The 19,164-nt window shown below is 34.1% G+C and overlaps 2 protein-coding genes across 3 annotated transcripts; one reads left to right on the top strand and one right to left on the bottom strand.

Annotated features, from left to right (window-relative positions):
• The first annotated feature begins 8,053 nt into the window (after positions 1–8,053).
• LOC112701576 (calmodulin-binding receptor-like cytoplasmic kinase 3) lies at positions 8,054–11,885 on the top strand. 2 transcript variants are annotated; one of them, XM_025752321.3, is made up of 7 exons: positions 8,054–9,382; positions 9,481–9,693; positions 9,897–10,168; positions 10,331–10,496; positions 10,578–10,667; positions 11,099–11,397; positions 11,558–11,885. In XM_025752321.3, exons 1-7 carry the CDS (start codon positions 9,121–9,123, stop codon positions 11,765–11,767), a joined length of 1,512 nt encoding a protein of 503 aa, XP_025608106.1. In that variant the 5' UTR covers positions 8,054–9,120; the 3' UTR covers positions 11,768–11,885. The 2 variants fall into 2 exon arrangements, with proteins under 2 accessions (XP_025608106.1, XP_025608112.1); XM_025752327.3 differs by having other exon boundaries at positions 8,171–9,382; positions 9,502–9,693.
• Positions 11,886–12,044: 159 nt separating this feature from the next.
• Positions 12,045–16,350, bottom strand: LOC112701570 (putative chloride channel-like protein CLC-g). Its single transcript, XM_025752314.3, has 7 exons — positions 16,102–16,350; positions 15,812–16,012; positions 15,454–15,631; positions 14,994–15,256; positions 14,250–14,519; positions 13,018–14,146; positions 12,045–12,735 (listed from the first exon to the last, which is right to left on the bottom strand). Exons 1-7 carry the CDS (start codon positions 16,251–16,253, stop codon positions 12,592–12,594), a joined length of 2,337 nt encoding a protein of 778 aa, XP_025608099.1. The 5' UTR covers positions 16,254–16,350; the 3' UTR covers positions 12,045–12,591.
• Between the last annotated feature and the right edge of the window lie 2,814 nt (positions 16,351–19,164).

Below are 19,164 nucleotides of genomic sequence, written 5' to 3'. Positions count from 1 at the left end.
TATTTTTATCACAAAATTATTAATGTGTATGTTGGGATAAACTAACAACTAGTTGGCTATCCCGTTAAAATTTTTAATGTTTATCTAAAGTGGCAATTGAAATTTTGTTGCACAAATTTACTTCCTATAAAGTGTTTAATTAAAATTTTATTTTAATTTTATTTAAGGGTTTAAAATTTTTTTTAGAGAGTAAATTTAGATAAAAAATTTCAATTGCCACGTTAAATAACTATTAGAAAATCTAGTGTGTCAGCCATTGATCTATCTTAACATATCGTAAATAGTTCTATGACACAAACAAAATTAAATCTCTCCTGTAACAAAAATATTAGAATTAATAAATTATTTTTTTAAACAAAACAGAATATTCAATGAAATATTAGAGATATTTATTTTGTTTAATGGAATAACTATATTTATTTTATTTAATAGAATATTCTGATAATTGGAATATTTTTGTTATGATAGATACTTAATTACAAAATATAATATGATATAGGATCCAACTAAAAATAAAATAAAATATAAATATTAAATTGAAAATTCGATGAATCTATAGAGATTGACAAAATAATTAAACTAATTTTGAAAGATTATAAATATAGAAATTGTCAAGGTAAAATAATTTTTGTCTTCAAATTTTTAAAAAATGCTAAAAATATTACTAATACTTAATTTATTTTAATTTTAAATTTAATATTTTAACTATATTTTATATATATATATTCCTAGTCATGACATATCATGACGTGATAATTGTTCATTGCACTCATTTCTTATAATAAACTGTAAGTCATAATTTTTTACTTTGGACTCATACAGATTTTTTGCCTTCGTAAGACATGCAACTTTATAGTCTGTTTATAATTTATACCTACTAAAAAATTGATAAAGATATGACTTCTAAATCAATTTCAATCGAACTCGGTAACATCCTAGAAAAGATTAGAAACTATGAACTATTTTAAAAGAAGACTTGGATGAGCTGCCGATTTTTCAATCCATTTGATCTATTAGTCGATAAGGAATATTGTGATATTGGTCTCCTTAGACTATAAATAAGACTGCTTTTCTTTTTCAGTCTACTTTGACTGTCCATACTAAGAACCTTTCCCTGTTCAAGAGTCTTTCAACTCGGAATGAAACTTCTTCCTTTGATGCCAATCACTTGAAGGAGAGGTCAATAACTACGATATAAATAGTGACTTCTCTAGCGAAAAGGTAGCCTTCAGCCCTTTTCCAGTGTTGATGGAAGATATGGGTTTTGGATTGGAGTTGGGGCAATCCGCTATTAAGTTAGGCGGTAGGCCGAGTAGGTTTCATTAGTAACTAGTAAGTAGGGGTTTCAAGATCGATCTTTTGCCAGGGCTTAAAGGGATATCAGATTCTCCTTCACCTTTGCTTCTGACTCGCATATAACGAGCTCTTCCAATTAATTCAATTAGCAAAAATTCGTTTTAATCTTTGCCAATTATCCAATAATATACTTTTCTTTTTCTTTTTAGGACCGGTAACACTGACATCAATCATACTTGGCTTCAACCTAACCTACTTATTTTACCAATATAAATACTTAAATATTTTTTTTTTACTTTCACTGCAAGGTTCTTTTCTAATATTGGCATTAGTACTTGTTTTTGTTTTTTTTTTTTGCCAATTACATTAATTACAAGAGTAAGAAAAATTTAGGATTGGATCTTTCAATGACAACCTTATGACTAAAAGAAGTGAAGGCAACTCAAGTGGTACCCTACACCCTTCTCCCTTTTACCCTCTCACTCCCTAAGGAATGAAAGGTCCCAGCTAACTTGGTCCAAACCACTTGAATAGGAATGAGATCTTTAATTACACCATATAATAAAATAGTACATGCTTTTCTTCCTCGAACTAATGCGGACACAACGCAGAACCCATATAAATGGACAAAAAATGAACCCTGAATAGATGCACGCGAATTTTCATATGATATCTTGAAAATGAATTTGAACACTATCTAGAACTCAGAGAGAGAGAGAGAGAGAGAGAGAGAGAGAGAGAGAGAGAGAGAGAGAGAGAGAGAGAGAGAGAGAGAGAGAGAGAGAGAGAGAGAGAGAGAGAGAGAGAGAGAGAGAGAGAGAGTACTTAAGGCAACGTCAGCTGAGTCAATATGAGAGATGATATGAAAGGTAGGTAAGGTGTGGAGTCTCGTAGAAAGACAAGAGCCTGGAAAGCGTAAATAAAGTTCTTCTTGCTTTCAAAATCACGTTTCACAATTCATTAGGAAAACTCCTGTGGTCCATAAAAGAAATACATTATAAGACCAATTATCAACCTTAGAATATAATTATGACCTAAACGTGTGTATAGTATTGCACGACTGGTAAGACAAAGGAGAGCCTTCCAAGTGTGCACCAGACTAGTAAATAGATTTATATCTAGCTAATGATTTACGAAAGAAATGTGCTATTCTTTTATCATCTTTCTCAAAAAGCCAACAAAGGGACCCCTTACATGCAGGATATAGCGCAACACCTTGTTTTGAAAAGTCCAAATAAAGAAGCTTGTGTAGGTGCGACAAGAGCAGACTTCCAAGCTTTTTGAATTACACAATCCAATAAAAAGCGACTTCTATCTTCCGGTTTTACAAGCTCTCGAGAAGCATCTCCGCTAATGGGGCAATAGTTACTCTTGGACAAATTCGCCAGAACACAAGGGCTATAAAATGTTTTTCTTGCATCTGTAGTCGTTGCAAACGGAGGTAGGAAGAGGCCCAAAACCAGACAGAAAATGAAAAGAAAAAAACTTGATCCCACTAACTTCATCAATGAGGGCTATTATCAGGAATATGGAATAAGACTAATCCCACCTTCTTCCTATTATTCCTTAAAAGTCACGTAGTGCTAATTCAATCTCTTGTATGTAATGCTTACCCTAATATCAATAGAAAATAGATTTTAATGCTCTAGTTTCAAGTATCTAGCTTTAACTTCTTTCTATACGAAAATAGAAAGACGAAAGAGGGCTCCCTATGAAGGAATGAAGAAATAATCTCAATAAGAGGAATAAGTACAACTAGCAATATTCATTCCCCTCCCTTATAGTCGAGTGAGACCTATTCGAATTAGTTTCACTATGTTCAACTGATAACCTTTGCAATGTTGGAAGCTCGACAAAGGGAGGCATATGAGCGGGAAGATCTATTCATGAAAAGGAAAACCCTATATTGATTCTAAAAAGAAGAAAAGCTAGTTGAATGGACCCTTTCCTCATGCTAGCGGGGGAGCCCACGAGATTCACTCATAAGACAAGCTACTACCAGAAGACAGAAGAGAGAGCTAACCCTCTCTCATTGATGTCCACTCACATGGACAATCGTACGCCATCACGACACTCCGATTGTGTGAGGGTACCAACAACCTGGCCTTTCCATCTTTTTTATTATCTATATTAGGAATGATTCCATGGGCTTTCAATGGGACCATGCCTTAGATTGAAATTTTTTGGGATTCGTTCCTTTTTCTTGTTAGTTGATCTTTTCCATTTACTATCCCTCTTTTGCTTGATGAAAGACATCATAGGTCGTGTATCTTATTGAAAAAGGGGACTTTCATCCACTTTTGGTAAAATTTATGAACTACTTTTGAAAATAAATTATCTTTTCTTATAGACTTTTTGACCCAGTTTTCTTTATTCTGTCTTCTTACTCTTATGCGTAAAGGATTCTAAGTCAATTTTATCGAGTATCCTCTCTCAGCCAAAGGAAGGCTTGTTGTCTTTCTTAGGCGTTCGATGTTCAAGTTTATACTTGACTAAATAAATAGTTTTTTTATTCTTATTTACACTTTTACTATCTCGTGCGAAAATGAGAGAGGATGCTTTTCTCAGGACGAGCAGTGTGTAACTAAAAACTAGACTAAGAATCCCAAGTTGCGTATCTCTGAACTAAACTCTAGAGGGGAAGAAACTTTCGCAATAAGAGATGTTGCTTTCGTAGTTTTGTTGAATTCCAAGGGATTTGTAATTGAATAAATTAGAAGGCTTTACCAATTTTAGAGAAGATTCTAGTCGAAGATTTTGCCTATTTATAGGTATAGAAGTTGCTGATGAAATTTATCCTTAAGCCTATTAGACTAGTCCTGTAAACATCCTTTGAAAGAGCTGATATACAGTTTTGTTGGTCTCCTTAGGCCTTTAAAAGTATCCAGTACGGCCAAGGTATTCAACCTACACTCATTCTATCAACTAAAAGAACTTTTGACTCTTACTTGGTCTAAAATAAAAGCAAAAGCACTAATTCCTCACAACAAACTCTAAGGCATAATTTCCTATTTCGGACTCAGACGAATTTTTTGCCTTCGTAAGACATGTAAACTCTAAAGTCTGTCTATACCTACTAAAAAGTTGACAAGAATAGGACCTCTAAGTCAATCTCAATTGAACTCGATAACTTCCTAGAAAAGATCAGAGACTATGAACTGCTTTAATAGAGGACTTAGATGAGCTACTAACTTTTCAATCCATTTGATCTATTAGTCGATAAAGAATGTTGTGATGACCTCCTTAGACTATAGATAAGGCTGCTTTTCTTTTTCGGTCTATTTTGACTGTCCATACTAAGGACTCTTCTCTGTACGAAGCCACTTACTAAAAGACGGGTGAAATGTCTTGATTACCAATTTGTTATGTCGGGTTTGAATTATAATATCATTTATATTAATAATGTTAATTTTTAAAGATATAATTAAAAAATATTTTAATATTAATAATAAAATTAAAATAAATTAAATATTATAATTATTTTTAAGAATTTAATATTTATACCGACAATTTAAAGAATTTTATACTTTAATTAAATTTATATATTTAGATGACATTTTAACTAATATGTTTGGAAATAATGTAATAATATATAATTAATTAATTATTTAAAACTTTTTTACATTAGCACATGAAAATTAAATTTTATTTTTAAAATTGTTTAAAATTTTCAAAACAAATATATACTTCATCCAATTTTCTATATTTTTTTTCTTGGGGCAGGAGAATATGATTTTTTGGCAAAGACGCAAGAATACGTTTAAACTTTGGGTCGGATTTGCAACAAAAATTATGAGGCACAGCCCAGCCTACTAAACTTATTAACCATTCTAGTCGGCCAATAAGCGTTTAAATTCTGTGGCTAAATTAAAGTTTGGACCTTCACATTCTCTATCATATTAAAATTAAGCTCAATGCCGAAAAAAAAAAAGGTCGTTATCACTCCCAAAATAAATACTCTCCCCCTTTCTTCCAAGGGCAGTAAATAAAAGAAATGATTATCATTAGAATTAAGAAAAAGAAGTGATTTCTTTTATAATTGAGAGAATGAGAGCCAAGAGGAGTTTCGATTTCATATGATTAGTAAAAAAGCATAAACTCATGTTTCATTTCCACGACCAAAAAAAAAAATCATGTCTCAATTTTGATTGAACATGTATTTTTAAGGGTAAAACGGGCAAATAAGTTAATGGAGCACAAAAATTGCACAATTCAACCAAATGGAGAATAGATACATGAATCCATCAAAAGCACAATTATAAGTAGTTTGCATTAGAATAATTCAAATTAAACATTCACAGTCATTCGAATCTCCCTGATTCGAATTACACATGCTAATTTGAATAAGGCTGATTCGAATTACACACACATGCTATCCTCACTAATTCGAATTGGGCAACTTCAAACTACTCAAGTTTTAGTGTCCATAGTAATTCGAAATAGGGTGATTCGAATTACTCATGTTTTGCCTATAAAAAGAGTTCGAACCAATTTTATTTGAATAACTATTTCAACACCTAACCCCACCAAATCCCAGAGAAAACAACCCAAAACGACTCCAACAAAGGCTTGAGCAGAATATTTATCCGATGAAGAATAATCCAGACAGACTTTATCGTTTGGATGGAGTAACCCATATAGCTGGTGTCATCAACGAAGAGGTTAGTACGAACTTGTTCTTTTAAAAGTATGATCGAATAACTTATTTTTTATATATATATTTTATGTTAGTGGTTTTGATAGTGAATAATGTTGGTAATATTATTTGTGAATGATTTTGTTAGTGTTTTTATTAGTGGTTTATGTATTGGTTTTGTTAGTGGTATTGTTAGCGATTTTGTTAGTGATTTTTTGGTAGGTTTGGTCGGTAGTTTTGTTGGTAGTTTTTGTTAGTGATTTTGGTAGTCGTATTGTTAGTGGTTTTGTTAGTGGTTTTATTAGTGATTTTGTTAATGAATAATCTATTGTTAGTGAATGGTTAAATTTGTTTTTAATTTTCTGGTACATTATCTTTGCATCCCTAGCGATGCATCTCGAGGCGACGGAGAGGCGACAGGCTCGTCCTGAGATGCATTCACAGGCACGGATGAAGATGCACCAACAGGTCTCGAGCTAGAATCGGCTACGGCGCCTATAGTGTGGATATTCCGGTTCGAACCCCTCGAGCTAGATACCACATCAACCAACTTTGCCAACAATTCAGGTGTCCTGACCTCGGAAAACTGCCGATGACAATGGAATAGGACCTGCAAATCCTCATCACTCCCTATGGTGAAATAATCGTACTTCACGTCATTTCGCAGCACTGAGATCGGAATGCGATAGAATAATTTCTGAACCGTTTCACGCCTTGCAGCCCAAGTTTCTGTAGTATAGAATTTACGAAGTCATCAAATCTCATCGTAGGTCTCATAAAAATATTGAGAGGATCCTTATTAGTGAACTTCACACCAGATTGTGTTTTTCTCTTAATTGACCCTATGTAACGCATAAACACTACAAAACTCTATTCACTAGTCATTTTGTCACTCTAATAAGAAGAATTCACATTCACACCATATTTATACACGTTTGGCCCTTCATAATTCGAAACAGCTTATTTCAAATTATACCAATAATAATTCGAATCAGCATTATTCAAATTAGTGTGAGTTACTGTGTGTGTAATTTGAACCGGTCTGATTTAAATTAGTGTGTGTAATTCGAATCAAGATGATTCAAATTAGTATTTATGTGTATATGTGTATAATTCGAATCAATGTGATTTAAATTACTGTGAATATTTAATTCAAATTCTTCTAATTCGAATTACATATAATTATGCTTTTAGTTGATTCATATATTTATTCTCCATTTAACTAAATTATGTACTTTTTATGTTCCATTAGCTTATATGGTTATTTGTCCTATTTTTAATATATAAAACAGTACATTCTTCGTTCACAAAAATTACAGTATATATATATTTTTACTATTTTTACTGCATCTATATATTATTCCTAATCAAGGAATGAATTGTGCAAAATTTAAAGTCAAAGGGATGAATTGGACCTTACACCTTATATATATTGTTAATTAAAAATGCTATTCGTATATTAAAATTAGTTATTAATATATTTTTATATAAATATATATGATTTAATTTATTTTTAATATATATTTATATTTTAATATATATTTTATACTAATAACTGGTTTTAATAATTAATTTTAATAAGTTAATAATTAATATTTAAATTAGATTGAGCATAATTTTATCCCCTTTTGTTTCTCTTACAACAACAATAATTTCATCAGCTCCATGCCGAGGCTACTTAACTGAATAATCATATGATTGAGACATCTGTTTTCATTTTTTTTATGTATATTTGGCTTTCTAGCAAGTGTATTCACATTTGACATTTTCCAGTTTCTATGGTAACCTTTTTCACACTTTTAAAAGATAAATTATATTATATGTACATTAAAATTAACTATTAAAATTAGTCATTAATATAAAATATATATTAAAAATAAATTAAACGACATATATTTATATAAAAATATATTGATAATTAATTTTAATGATAGATTTGGTATACAAATAGCATTTCTAGTAAAAAATTAAATAAAGAAAATAACATTTTCACTTTGGAATACAGAATGTCAAGCATGCCCTCCAGATAGTTTCCGGGTAATTCCACAACATTTCCACTCTTTTCTCTGCAGACTTCCAAAGTTCAATTGGTCAACCACGCCATCAAAATCAAAACGCAGCACAACACAACACAATAATACCGTAATCATAATTATATTAGAATGAATAAAATAAACAGTTAAATAAATATATTAATAATATTAAATTAATATAGGACTATAAGATGAAGAGTATATCATACTAGAGACGGCAATGAGTTATATACGTCAGAGTCCACCATTGCTTTCTTCTTTTCTCTTTCTAAACTCTCTCTGTGCATCTCTCTATGCAGACTTTGCTGAATAGTAAATTCTAAAATTATTTGATTCTTCTTATCTCTTATATATATTAAACAAAAACACAATTTTCTGAATTATTTTCGAGTGTGAAACCGGGTTTATGAAATTTTCCTCCATAGCCGCCTCTTATTGTGTGTGTTTGTTTCTTTTCCCTTCTTGCTATGCTTTAAGCTCTAACCCCCTTTCTTCCTCATTTCCCAAATCCCAAAATCCCAGCTTTCCTTGGTTTTCAGCTCAAAGTTCTGTCCTTTTGTCCTATTATGCTGTCCACGTGTTCGCCTATGCAAGGAATTGAGTAATCGGAGTTGTTCTAAGTTCTAACAACACTTGATAGCTTTCCATGGTCTTGGATTCCATGCCAGCTGGCTCCTTGTGATTTCTTTTTGTCGGATTCTTCGAACTGGGTGTTTGAGATTGTTGAATTTCAAGCACCCGTGATAAAAAAGGCAACTTCTCTTTTGCTTTGATCTCTCTTGCCTTTTTTTTTCCCTGCAGAAATTCATCTTGGCCTTCTCAGTTCTTGATAGCCCAATTCAATTTTTCTAGTGAATTGGGCTAATAGATTTATCGATTGTTGCTAAGGTAGTTCAGAGAAAGGGGAAAAGCTTCTCCTTTTGTTGAGTGTTTTTGAACTGTGACACCAAGAGTCATTTGGGGTTTGGTGAAGTTCCAGGTACTATTTAGGGTAAATTGTGATATGATGCTTTGATCAGGTTTCTTTTGATTTTGTTTGGCAGAAGTTGTATACACCAGCTTCGTGCTAGCTTCTCTAGGTGTGTGTTACAGGGAAATGCTTTCATTCTATAGTAATACTGAGAACTGCAATTGGACTGCACTGTTTAGTTGAGAATGGCCATCTTTGCATTATTATTGATGCTGTTACTCCAATTGTCAATAATTTCTACCTCAGCAGTTATCTTGAGATCAAATGATTGTGGCACTGATTGGGTAGCTCGTTCATATTCTAGTGATGGTGAAGAACTGTTTTACATAAATGGAAATGTAGTTAACAAAGTTGCTTTCTGTGAGGCCCTCCAATTGTACATTGCAAATGGTTGCAATTTGAAGGACTACTTTGGAAGTAACAACTGCGCAATGGATGGCTCATTTGGTATGGATCACTGAGATGTTAGTTTATGCACAGGCTAAATTTCCAGAATTGGAAACAACTTCTCTTTTAACCGTTGTATTACAATCTATTGTTTGCAGTTAACTTACCTTTGATGGCAGGAAGGAAACTACTTCAGAAGAATTCGAGCAGTAAATCCGAATCGCAAGGGGTTTCCAACGATGTGTCTCCCAAAGTTGGGCTTTTCGCTGGCGGAGCATTGTTGGTATGTTGTGCTGTTCTTTGTCCATGTATTTATGGGAAGAAGCGAAAAGCAACTGCTCATGCTGTTTTGACCAAGGACCCGAATTCAAGTGAGTTGATTTTAGCAGTGTTTTTTATCTTGTTTTTGGACTTTCCTTTGATAACCTCTGTGTCAGGCATTTTAATGTAATAATATTATGAATTCTGGATAGGATCTTTTGCTGTATCATTTTAAATGTTCAGCTTACATTATCATATGAAATTGTGCTTCCCATCATACTTAAATGAGGAATAACGAAAATTTTGCTTGTAGTATTGGACTCGGCTTCCTCCTTCGAAGCAAATTCTGTCCCGGAAAAGGTCCAAGTCCCAGCCAGTCCACTTCGAGTGCCACCTAGTCCTTCAAGATTCTCAGCGTCTCCAAAACTCAAAAGAATTGAATCGTTGCATCTCAACCTCAATCAGATTGCAAGAGCTACCCGTAACTTCTCAGAAACATTGCAGATAGGAGAAGGAGGTTTTGGAACTGTCTACAAGGCTCAGTTAGAAGATGGCCACGTCGTGGCTGTAAAACGTGCAAAAAGGGTAAGAAGTTGATCGTCATATGTAGATTGAAATTCTGTATCCTAGTTTTAATGCTAAAGTTCTGGATTCTGTTTCTAAGGGAATTAAGTATAAGTTGATTTTCAATCTCTTAAAAGGGTAGAAGTACTTATTTTCTCTTGCTGAAATGACTTAATTGTTTAGGAACATTTTGAGAGCTTGAGAACTGAATTCAGCAGTGAAGTTGAACTTCTGGCTAAAATTGATCATCGGAACCTAGTGAAGCTACTAGGTTATATTGAAAAAGGACATGAACGCCTTCTTATTACAGAGTATGTGCCGAATGGTACTCTTCGAGAACACTTAGATGGTAAGAGCCTGTTCTATTCTTTATAAATGGTTGTCTTCAAATAGAAAATGATTTGGAATCTCACGTTCATTTAACTCGCAGGTCAGCGTGGAAAAATCCTAGACTTCAATCAGCGCCTGGAAATTGCTATTGATGTTGCTCATGGCTTGACCTATTTGCATCTGTATGCAGGTCAGTAATCTCTCCATTCTGCAACTCTCTCCCGTTCAGTCTTTTTCCATTCTCTCTTTTTATAAGCAGAATTCATTAATATTGTACACTACAGTTTAGATGATCAGATTGTAAATAAGACTCCAAGAATCTAAAGTTCAAAGAACTTTAAATATTGTTATTGTGTTATTTTTCATGGAAGCACACTCTATTCACATGGCATAATGCTCAAGTCATGATCATTGATACCTTTTCAACATATTCTTACTTTTTCCCGTTTTGGGACCGACTCTCTTTACATTGATAATGTCCAGTTATTCATGATTGATAACGTTTTTTGGCGGGGACCAAGTAATGATAGATACTTGTTCCCTTGCACAATTGGCTTCGTCGTGCAATAGTCTACTCTTTATAGATCTGCCAATTGATTCCTAGCCTTTATCTTGGAACAGAGAAGCCAATTATCCATCGAGATGTGAAATCATCCAACATTCTTCTGACAGAAAGCATGCGAGCTAAAGTTGCTGATTTTGGATTTGCAAGAATTGGCCCTATGAACTCCGATCAAACACACATTTCTACCAAAGTGAAGGGAACAGTTGGTTATTTGGATCCTGAGTATATGAAAACATACCAACTCACTACCAAGAGTGATGTTTACTCATTTGGAATTTTGCTTTTAGAAATTTTAACAGGTCGTCGTCCTGTGGAGTTGAAGAAAACTGTTGAAGAGAGGGTTACACTCAGATGGGTAAGCTCATAATATATTCTTGTTTAGATGAATTGTGTGTTTTTTCATTAGTGTTAATTGACCATTTATAGTTGCTTAGTACTATAATCCAAAGCTTTGTTGTCTTGCCTCGTTTCATTTTCAAGCATTTAAACTAATACAGCTTGGATTTTTTTTGCAGGCTTTCAGGAAGTTCAATGAAGGAAGGGTGGTGGAGCTGGTGGATCCATTAATGGAAGAAGCTGTAAACTCTGATGTTCTGATGAAGATGTTTGATTTGGCATTTCAGTGTGCAGCACCCGTCCGGACAGATAGACCTGACATGAAAGCAGTGGGAGAGCAATTATGGTCAATTAGGGCAGATTACTTTAAGAATTCAAGAAGTAATTAGTGAAAACTTCTTGATGGGATTGTGAGTTCTCTTGTTTTTGGTTCTTTTTTTCTTCTCTTGTATCCTGTCTAAACATGTTTTCTTTCAGGCATTGTGAATTGAAGTTTATTTCTTTCTATTTGGGTCTTTGTTCTCCTTTTTTTTCTTAAGTTAATTTCTTTAACAATAATACTGTATAAACTCGTTCTCAAAGTGGGTAAAGTGGAAGGTTAAGCAAGTAGCAAAAAACATGAAAAACTGTTACAAAACTACCTAAAGTAGAGTGAGGAGCTTCCACTTGTTTCCAATGTAATCTTTTCACTGTATAGTTGATAATGAAATTTGAAACATAAAAGATTATGTTAATGAATTATTCTGTGATTCCTCTGGACCACAACTATCCCTATAAACAAATAAAAAAGATGGCTACAAATCTGAGTAGGTATTAGATGATTATACACCACACTTCATATTTTTTTTTATATGAAGAGACCAATTATTATGACATTTGAAGTATGAAGCTATAAAAAATAAAAAGAAAACCTACTTCAAATTATAGCCCTACTTTTCATGGAATAGCATGACATTGCCAAAGAACAAAATTTCATGTGAACATTCCAGGGCATCATGTTTCTTATTTGGTCTATCCACTGTACATATGCGGATCAATAATTGAAGGACAAGTGACTTGTGGATATAGCATGGCTAGATTTTCGTAAGTACCAAATGTGATTCTCCCCATTAGCACCTTCATGAAGCTGGGTACTGTGTACTCATGAATATGTAAGCCTTGTCCACACAAGAATATCTACAATTGTTGCAAGTTCAAGCTTTGGTAGCATTACTCAGAAGCCAGAGAAGAGATTTCCCAGACAACGGAACCGGAACCTTAGTCTTTTCCACCTGCTACTTACCAGCAAAGGATGCACCCCCAATATATGTTCCGGCATGAAGTCGTGTCGCGTTAGTATACCCACTACAGGTGATCTCTGCAGCCAGCATGCACAAAATTTAGATAGAGAACAATAATGGTGAATTCCTGGTGTGATGATCTAAAAGAAGCTTGTGAATTGCAAGGTAGATAACACAAGACATGTGACAAACCAGTTCCACTCCACCAACCTATTACCTAATATAATTGCATTGTTGTAGGGGAAATAAAACAAGGACACACTACATTTTCCAAATTCGTTTAGCACTCAGCTTTTACCAACCACAAAAGCATTTAACTTTTTCCATAAGAAATTGCAGTAAGGAGAGAAAATACTTACACCAGTGATCTTGGGTATCACTAGCAGGTGCCTTAAACCTACTTCTCGAAAAAGTGTAAGGGCCTTTCCCAGTGACATTGTCTCCACAACAGTATATGGTGATGTATTTGTAAATGGATGTAAATCTATGAACATTTCCATTTCTTCCTCTGTTAGTTGTATATCTTCAATCTTTTCACCTTTGTTTGAACCCTTCTTTGCAAAATCATCTGATGTAAACTTCTTGAAGACATCATCCCCTATCGCCCTTGGTGTGGGAAAAAAAACTTTATTCTTTAACAAAGTAACAAGATGGTCACGGAGGATTAAACCTGATAAAACTGGTGCTTCAGAAAGTGGAGGCTCGTCGATAACAGGAAACCCGTTATGCCTTGTAGTTTTGAGAATGAACATTATATTGCGGACTTTCTCAATGCCGTTAAACATCTGAAGTGGCCCCGTGACGACATCACCTACCGTTAGCTGCCTCATATATGGTTCAGCATGAGTTTCTAAATAAGGGAAACCTTTGGCTTTCATAATTAGGTCATATATATTTGCATTGAAAGCATCAGCTACAGTCTTGGATACCAAAAGCACCATCATGATCAATGGTAGCAATAACAAATTATTCGTCAATTCCAGCATAATTACACATAGCGAAACTGTTGTCCTCATCGATCCACCGAGAAAAGAAGCAGCACCAAGAACAGCATAAAGGCCATGGTGAAGATTGGTCCTTTTACCTACCAACATGCCAACAAAGCGACCATAAGATGCACCAGTAACAATAACCGGCACAAAGAGACCAGCTGGAGCAACAACTCCATAGCTAAAGATACTTAAGAAAAAGCATGTGATGAAAAAGATGAACATTGATGAATACTGAAACTCTTCATTAGTGTCCCTGCTAAATAGATTCCTAATAGCATCATCGTTTGTGTTAAAAATGAGGCTGGCAAGATCATTGTAGTGATCGGGTGGACATTGGAATTTCTTGAAGTTGCCGGATCGGCCTATTGTTGGGCAAGGCTCTGCTGCATCAAGAGGACAAGGTTGGCAAGATGCAAACCATGGCAATCCAAAAAGAAGAAAGGAGGTAAAAATGGAGATTACACAGGCAAGCACAATTTTGCATATGGTGCCTTTCCTGCAATATTAAATGATGATTAAAATTAGCTTGGAATAATACATTATACAATATTATAAAATGTCTAATTTTGTTGTAAACAATTAAGTATAGTCATGCTTACTCATTGATAAAATTGTATACACGAAGAACTTTGCTCAGCATAAAGTTATATAAGCTTCCGAGAATCCCTCCTATAACGCCAAGAATAAACACAAGAGGAACTTCCGCCAAATGATATGAAATACTTGCTGAATAAACATCAAACATTATCAGTCCCCCTTTACCAAATAACCCACATTTACCACTTAAACATACATCAATCATAGCACGAAGCACAATTGCAACTATTGCTGTTGTGAAGAAAGCTCTCCAGAGAAGTGCACTTCTCCACCTATAGAACATAAATTAATGCTTAATTAGCTTCTTTGTGAGATACCGAGGGGAACAAAATTGACCTGTGGATTTTGAAGTTAACAAGATAAATCAATGACCATGTATTGAGCAGAATTGGAAGAAAACCAATTTGGACAAATAGAAATAGAAAAGTGCAATTATGTGATTGCGATTCCAGTTTGAAGGTTGAAGAAGTTTCTCAATCAACCCTTTTTATGTAAACATTTATAAGCAGAATTCAAAGTGTCTGGATTAATGTGTTTGATATCCATTGTAAGTAGGAACCATTGACTACAGAGAAATTGCACATCAAACAAAACCAACAACAAATCCTTTTCGAACTCGCCGATATGAGAGAAAAAAATTGATTCGAATCCTTTAGCAAAGTAAGTAAAGTTAACAGAATTTACTAGGGTCAATAAAAATTGTAATGACATATATGCATAGCAGTACAGGAGTTGGGAAAACACACCAAGATGTCATCTCTTCAAGAGCAAACAACACCCCACCAACTGGGGCACGAAAGGCAGCCGCAATTCCAGCAGCTGATCCACACATTACCAAATCTCGTCGATCTCGGTCATTCTTAAAAAAGCGTAACCACTTCCACGTTAAACCATATCTCTTCGACCCGCCCTGCCCCAACAATGATGCCACACATGCACCTGTATGGACCATGGGCCCTGCTTTCCCAATAAGAAGAGATGATGACACTGCTGTAATGCTTCCAATAATCTGTACATAAAACCAAACAGCAAAGTAAATCTCTACTTCAGTGCAAACAACAATCCTTGCTAGACTGAACAGATCAAAGGAATCCAGAGTACTAATTAGGAAACAACAATTTCAGTAAATACATTATGAAGCTGAAATCATGAAAATTTCTATCCAAATTAGAGCTCCATGAATGTGAGAGCCTGGTATTTGTGTACCTTAACAAACAGAGTCCGTACAGTAAAAATTCCAGGTGCATCCACCCCATTTAGGTAAGCCTTCACCTCCGGTATACCGGAACCAGTAGCTGCCGGTGCTATCAAAGCCGTGATTACAGCAGAAAAGATAGTGAGACCCAAATTCGAAGCGAAAAATACTGCAAATGCCAACAGAAACCTGTAAGAAATTAATACATAGACTTTATCAGCAACTTCACATTCTAAAAACAAATCAATTCATTACTGAACACCAAAAAGCACAAATTCTGAAAACATAAACACAATTTCACAACACTGTTTCCAATCCATCAAAACTAGAAAAGAGAGGCAAGGATGAAAAATTGAAAAGTAAAAGTACCTCCTTTCCAACATCATATTGGATGTGATAACAAACTTGATGCCAGCGAGATTCTCAACAGCGAGATTGTTGCAGAATGCGATGAGGCTAACGATGAAACCAATGAGGAAGCACAAGAGCCACTTCATGAATATGTATTGGAATATCTGAGAGGCCCCTCTGCTCCTCCAATCCTGCTTGAAGAACTCGTTCTCTATGATCCTGCACAAACCAATGGGATAAGATTGGGAAATGGATAACGGAAAAGTTTCCAACTTTGGAAGAAAGAAGGAAGAAGAAAAAGGACTGACTCGTAGTCAAGGCTCTCAATTGGGGAGACATTGGAGCCTACGATGGCAACCTGAGAAGTAGAGTTGACTATGGATCTTTGGGAAGAAAGCAAAGGTTGGTGAAGAGACTCAGGGTCACCATTAAGCGTGTCTTTCCTCAACGCCAACGGCATGGCTTCCACGACCGTCGTGCTGCTGCCGCTGCTGCTGGTGGTTGCGTTTGGTGCTCTCTCTTGTCAAGTTTTTTGGTTTTCTGTTGAGTAGTGAAGTGAAATTATATACTACTTTTTCAGCTGAAAAATATTAGTTTCTTTTATTATCATTTTAAAAATATTATTTTAAATATTTTTTATCCAACACACCTAAAATTTTATTACATTTAATAAAGTGATAATACATAGTTAAATTATTTATATAAAATTATTTTATACTGATTAATATATAAAAATTAAATTAATTTTTTATTGTGGTGAATCTTTAGTATTCTAATTTGATGACCAGAAATATATCCATTAAGAATATAATTATGTTATATATATATATATATATATATATATATATTAAAATTAATTATTAATATAAAATATATATTAAAAATAAATTAAATGATATATAATATAGTTAATTTTAACATATAAATAATATTTTTTTACTCAGTATGACGAAGGAAAATACGAGTCAAGCTTTAAAGTGATCCGTAAAATTACACTCGAGCCTCAAAGTGGTCTATAAAATTAATAGTTATCCAATTTTATCATTGAACTTGCACTCCGGGACTCGTACTAGTCCTTAAGACACTTTCCGATCATATGAACACTGAAACGACGTGTGTGTATATATATATATATATATATATATATATATATATATATATATATATATAACAACTAGAGCCTCCACCTCCCCTTCCGCTTTCCCAACGCCGACTATCCCTTTTTCTCTCATCTCTGGCATCCTTTTCTAGTCACCCACCTGTCTCAACTTCCTCTCTTTTTTTACCAAAGTCTGCATCTTTTACCTCTTAGAATCACTTCCCACTTCTTAGATTTCTCGCTTTCTGCATTAAACACGCAAATAAAAAGATAAAGAAAAAATAATAAGTCTTTTGGACTTGTACCATGTTCTTGCTAGAAGGAGAAAGAAAAAGAACTATCCTCTATTCTGCTGTTTCTCTACGTCAATGAGAGATTGACGAGCTGGAGGAAGAAATTGAGAGTCGTGTTCTATGAGTGATGATGAGGCCGAAGGGAAGGAGTGAGCCAGCGGCACAAGGTGGTGACAGCGGTGGATGGTCTTATGCAAAGAGGAGGAGAAAAACAAGGAGAATAAGAATATGAGGAGGAGGGAAAAAGAAGGGATCGTGGGGTGGTTTCTGGAGTTACTAGTAGCTAACGGCTTGGGAAGGAATGATAGAGGGAGATGTCGCGGCGGTCTGGGTTCGACAGCGGCGCTATGGTGGTGGCAACCGGCAGCAAGCTTGTGGAGAAAAAGGGGCTAGTTTCGATGGTTCTGTGGGTTGCACCAGTAGTCCGCAATAGAGAAACCAAGGAACAAAGAATAATGGAGGAAAGAAGAAAAAGAGGAAAGGAAAGGGGGATGGGAAGGATCGGAGGGGGAGGCTTTCAGTTTTTTTTTTTTTAATACAAAATGACATCATTTTAGTGTTTTGTTGAACGGAAAGTGTTTTAGGGACTAATATGAATCTCGAATTACAAATTTAAAGATAAAAGTAGAGATAGATAGAAAGAAAAAAGTGACTAAATCTCCATTTTGATCTCCGAGATTCATGGGATTGCCCATTTTAGTCCTCAAAATTTAAAATTATCTATACTGGTCTTTCAAATTCAAGTTTGGGCACTAATGTGGTCCATCAATTTTTTTCAGCGATGACTAGGCAAATGGAGTGCTGAGTAAATGACGTCATTTATCTTTGGCGCTCAAACAAGTCAGAAAAGTCGTCTAAGTAGACAACTCTTTTAAACAAGTCAAACTTTTAAGGCTCCACTACCAGTGTTGTTTACTTGAATGACGTTTCTAACTTGTTTGGGGGTCAAAGATAAACAGCGTCGTTTACTCATCATCTAGTGTGTCAGAGAATGTGCTATTTAAGTACTTCGTTTGCCTAGTCATCGCCGAAAAGAGTCGAAAGACCACATTAGTGTCCAAACTTAAATTTAGAGGACTAGTATAAATAATTTTAAATTTTGAAAACTAAAATAAATAATTACATGAATCTCAAAAACTAAAATGAAGATTTAGTAAAAAAAAAAAAAAAGTCAAAACTACTACTATTGATACTCATAATTAGGATTCCCCTATTAGTATTATTATGTTATATATAGAATACTTAAAAAAACATTTATAGTTAAAAGATATGTAATAAGATCAGTTTAAATAGCACATTTATAATTACTTTTTATCTAATTAAATTATAACTAAATCAGTTAAGCATAAAAAAAGTATATTTAAATATTTCATAAAATGATACATGTACTCTTTTCTTAATGGCTAGAATATATACTGTCGAACATATTCACCAACCTTTTGCTTATTTGAAGATACTTTAATTTATAATATTTTTATTATATTATATTTTTAGCAAATGGGATTGGGAAGAAATAATAAAGTGGGCGTGACTCACTCTTTAATTGCATACTTGTATATTTCGTTTGCGAAATTGTCACCGTAGTACACATGAATTTAAAATTACAAGTGTGGACCTAATGTCTAAGGGCATCGTACATATTTATTATTTGCAAATAAAAAAATGTTTCATACTTTGAGTGACAATAATGTGTTAGTGACTTGGTGGGACTTAGTGGATTGCGATAGTAGTTCTCTCCAGCGAAAGACTTCATTTTTATTTTTTTTCTTCTGAATTTCTAGGAGAATATCCTTTTGATGTCAAGTTTTTGGCAACTCCATGCTTAATCAAATAATCAAACTATCTGACACTTATTTGATTAATAAAATATTGTATACATAAGATAAAATTAAAATTTTTTATATTTATTTAAATAGATCATAGATTAATTCTGTATACTTTATTTTGATTCTTTTAAGATACTAGATTGCTTATCACAT

The sequence above is a fragment of the Arachis hypogaea genome, chromosome 1 (assembly GCF_003086295.3).
Source record: "Arachis hypogaea cultivar Tifrunner chromosome 1, arahy.Tifrunner.gnm2.J5K5, whole genome shotgun sequence".
Lineage (NCBI taxonomy): Eukaryota > Viridiplantae > Streptophyta > Magnoliopsida > Fabales > Fabaceae > Arachis > Arachis hypogaea.
The sequence above is the reverse complement of the archived record's forward strand: the minus strand, read 5'-3'. Positions and strand labels throughout refer to the sequence as shown.

Bases quoted from the DNA above. Each gene is read 5' to 3' on its own strand.
- LOC112701570 (XM_025752314.3), bottom strand. From the start codon at position 16,253: ATGCCGTTGGCGTTGAGGAAAGACACGCTTAATGGTGACCCTGAGTCT. The intron at 15,257-15,453 runs GTACACAAATAC...TTTTATGTACAG, and splicing joins TACGGACTCTGTTTGTTAAG to ATTATTGGAAGCATTACAGC. The intron at 14,520-14,993 runs GTGTGTTTTCCC...TATGTTCTATAG, and splicing joins CTTGAAGAGATGACATCTTG to GTGGAGAAGTGCACTTCTCT.
- LOC112701576 (XM_025752321.3), top strand. From the start codon at position 9,121: ATGGCCATCTTTGCATTATTATTGATGCTGTTACTCCAATTGTCAATA. The intron at 10,668-11,098 runs GTCAGTAATCTC...ATCTTGGAACAG, and splicing joins CTATTTGCATCTGTATGCAG to AGAAGCCAATTATCCATCGA. The intron at 11,398-11,557 runs GTAAGCTCATAA...TTTTTTTTGCAG, and splicing joins AGAGGGTTACACTCAGATGG to GCTTTCAGGAAGTTCAATGA.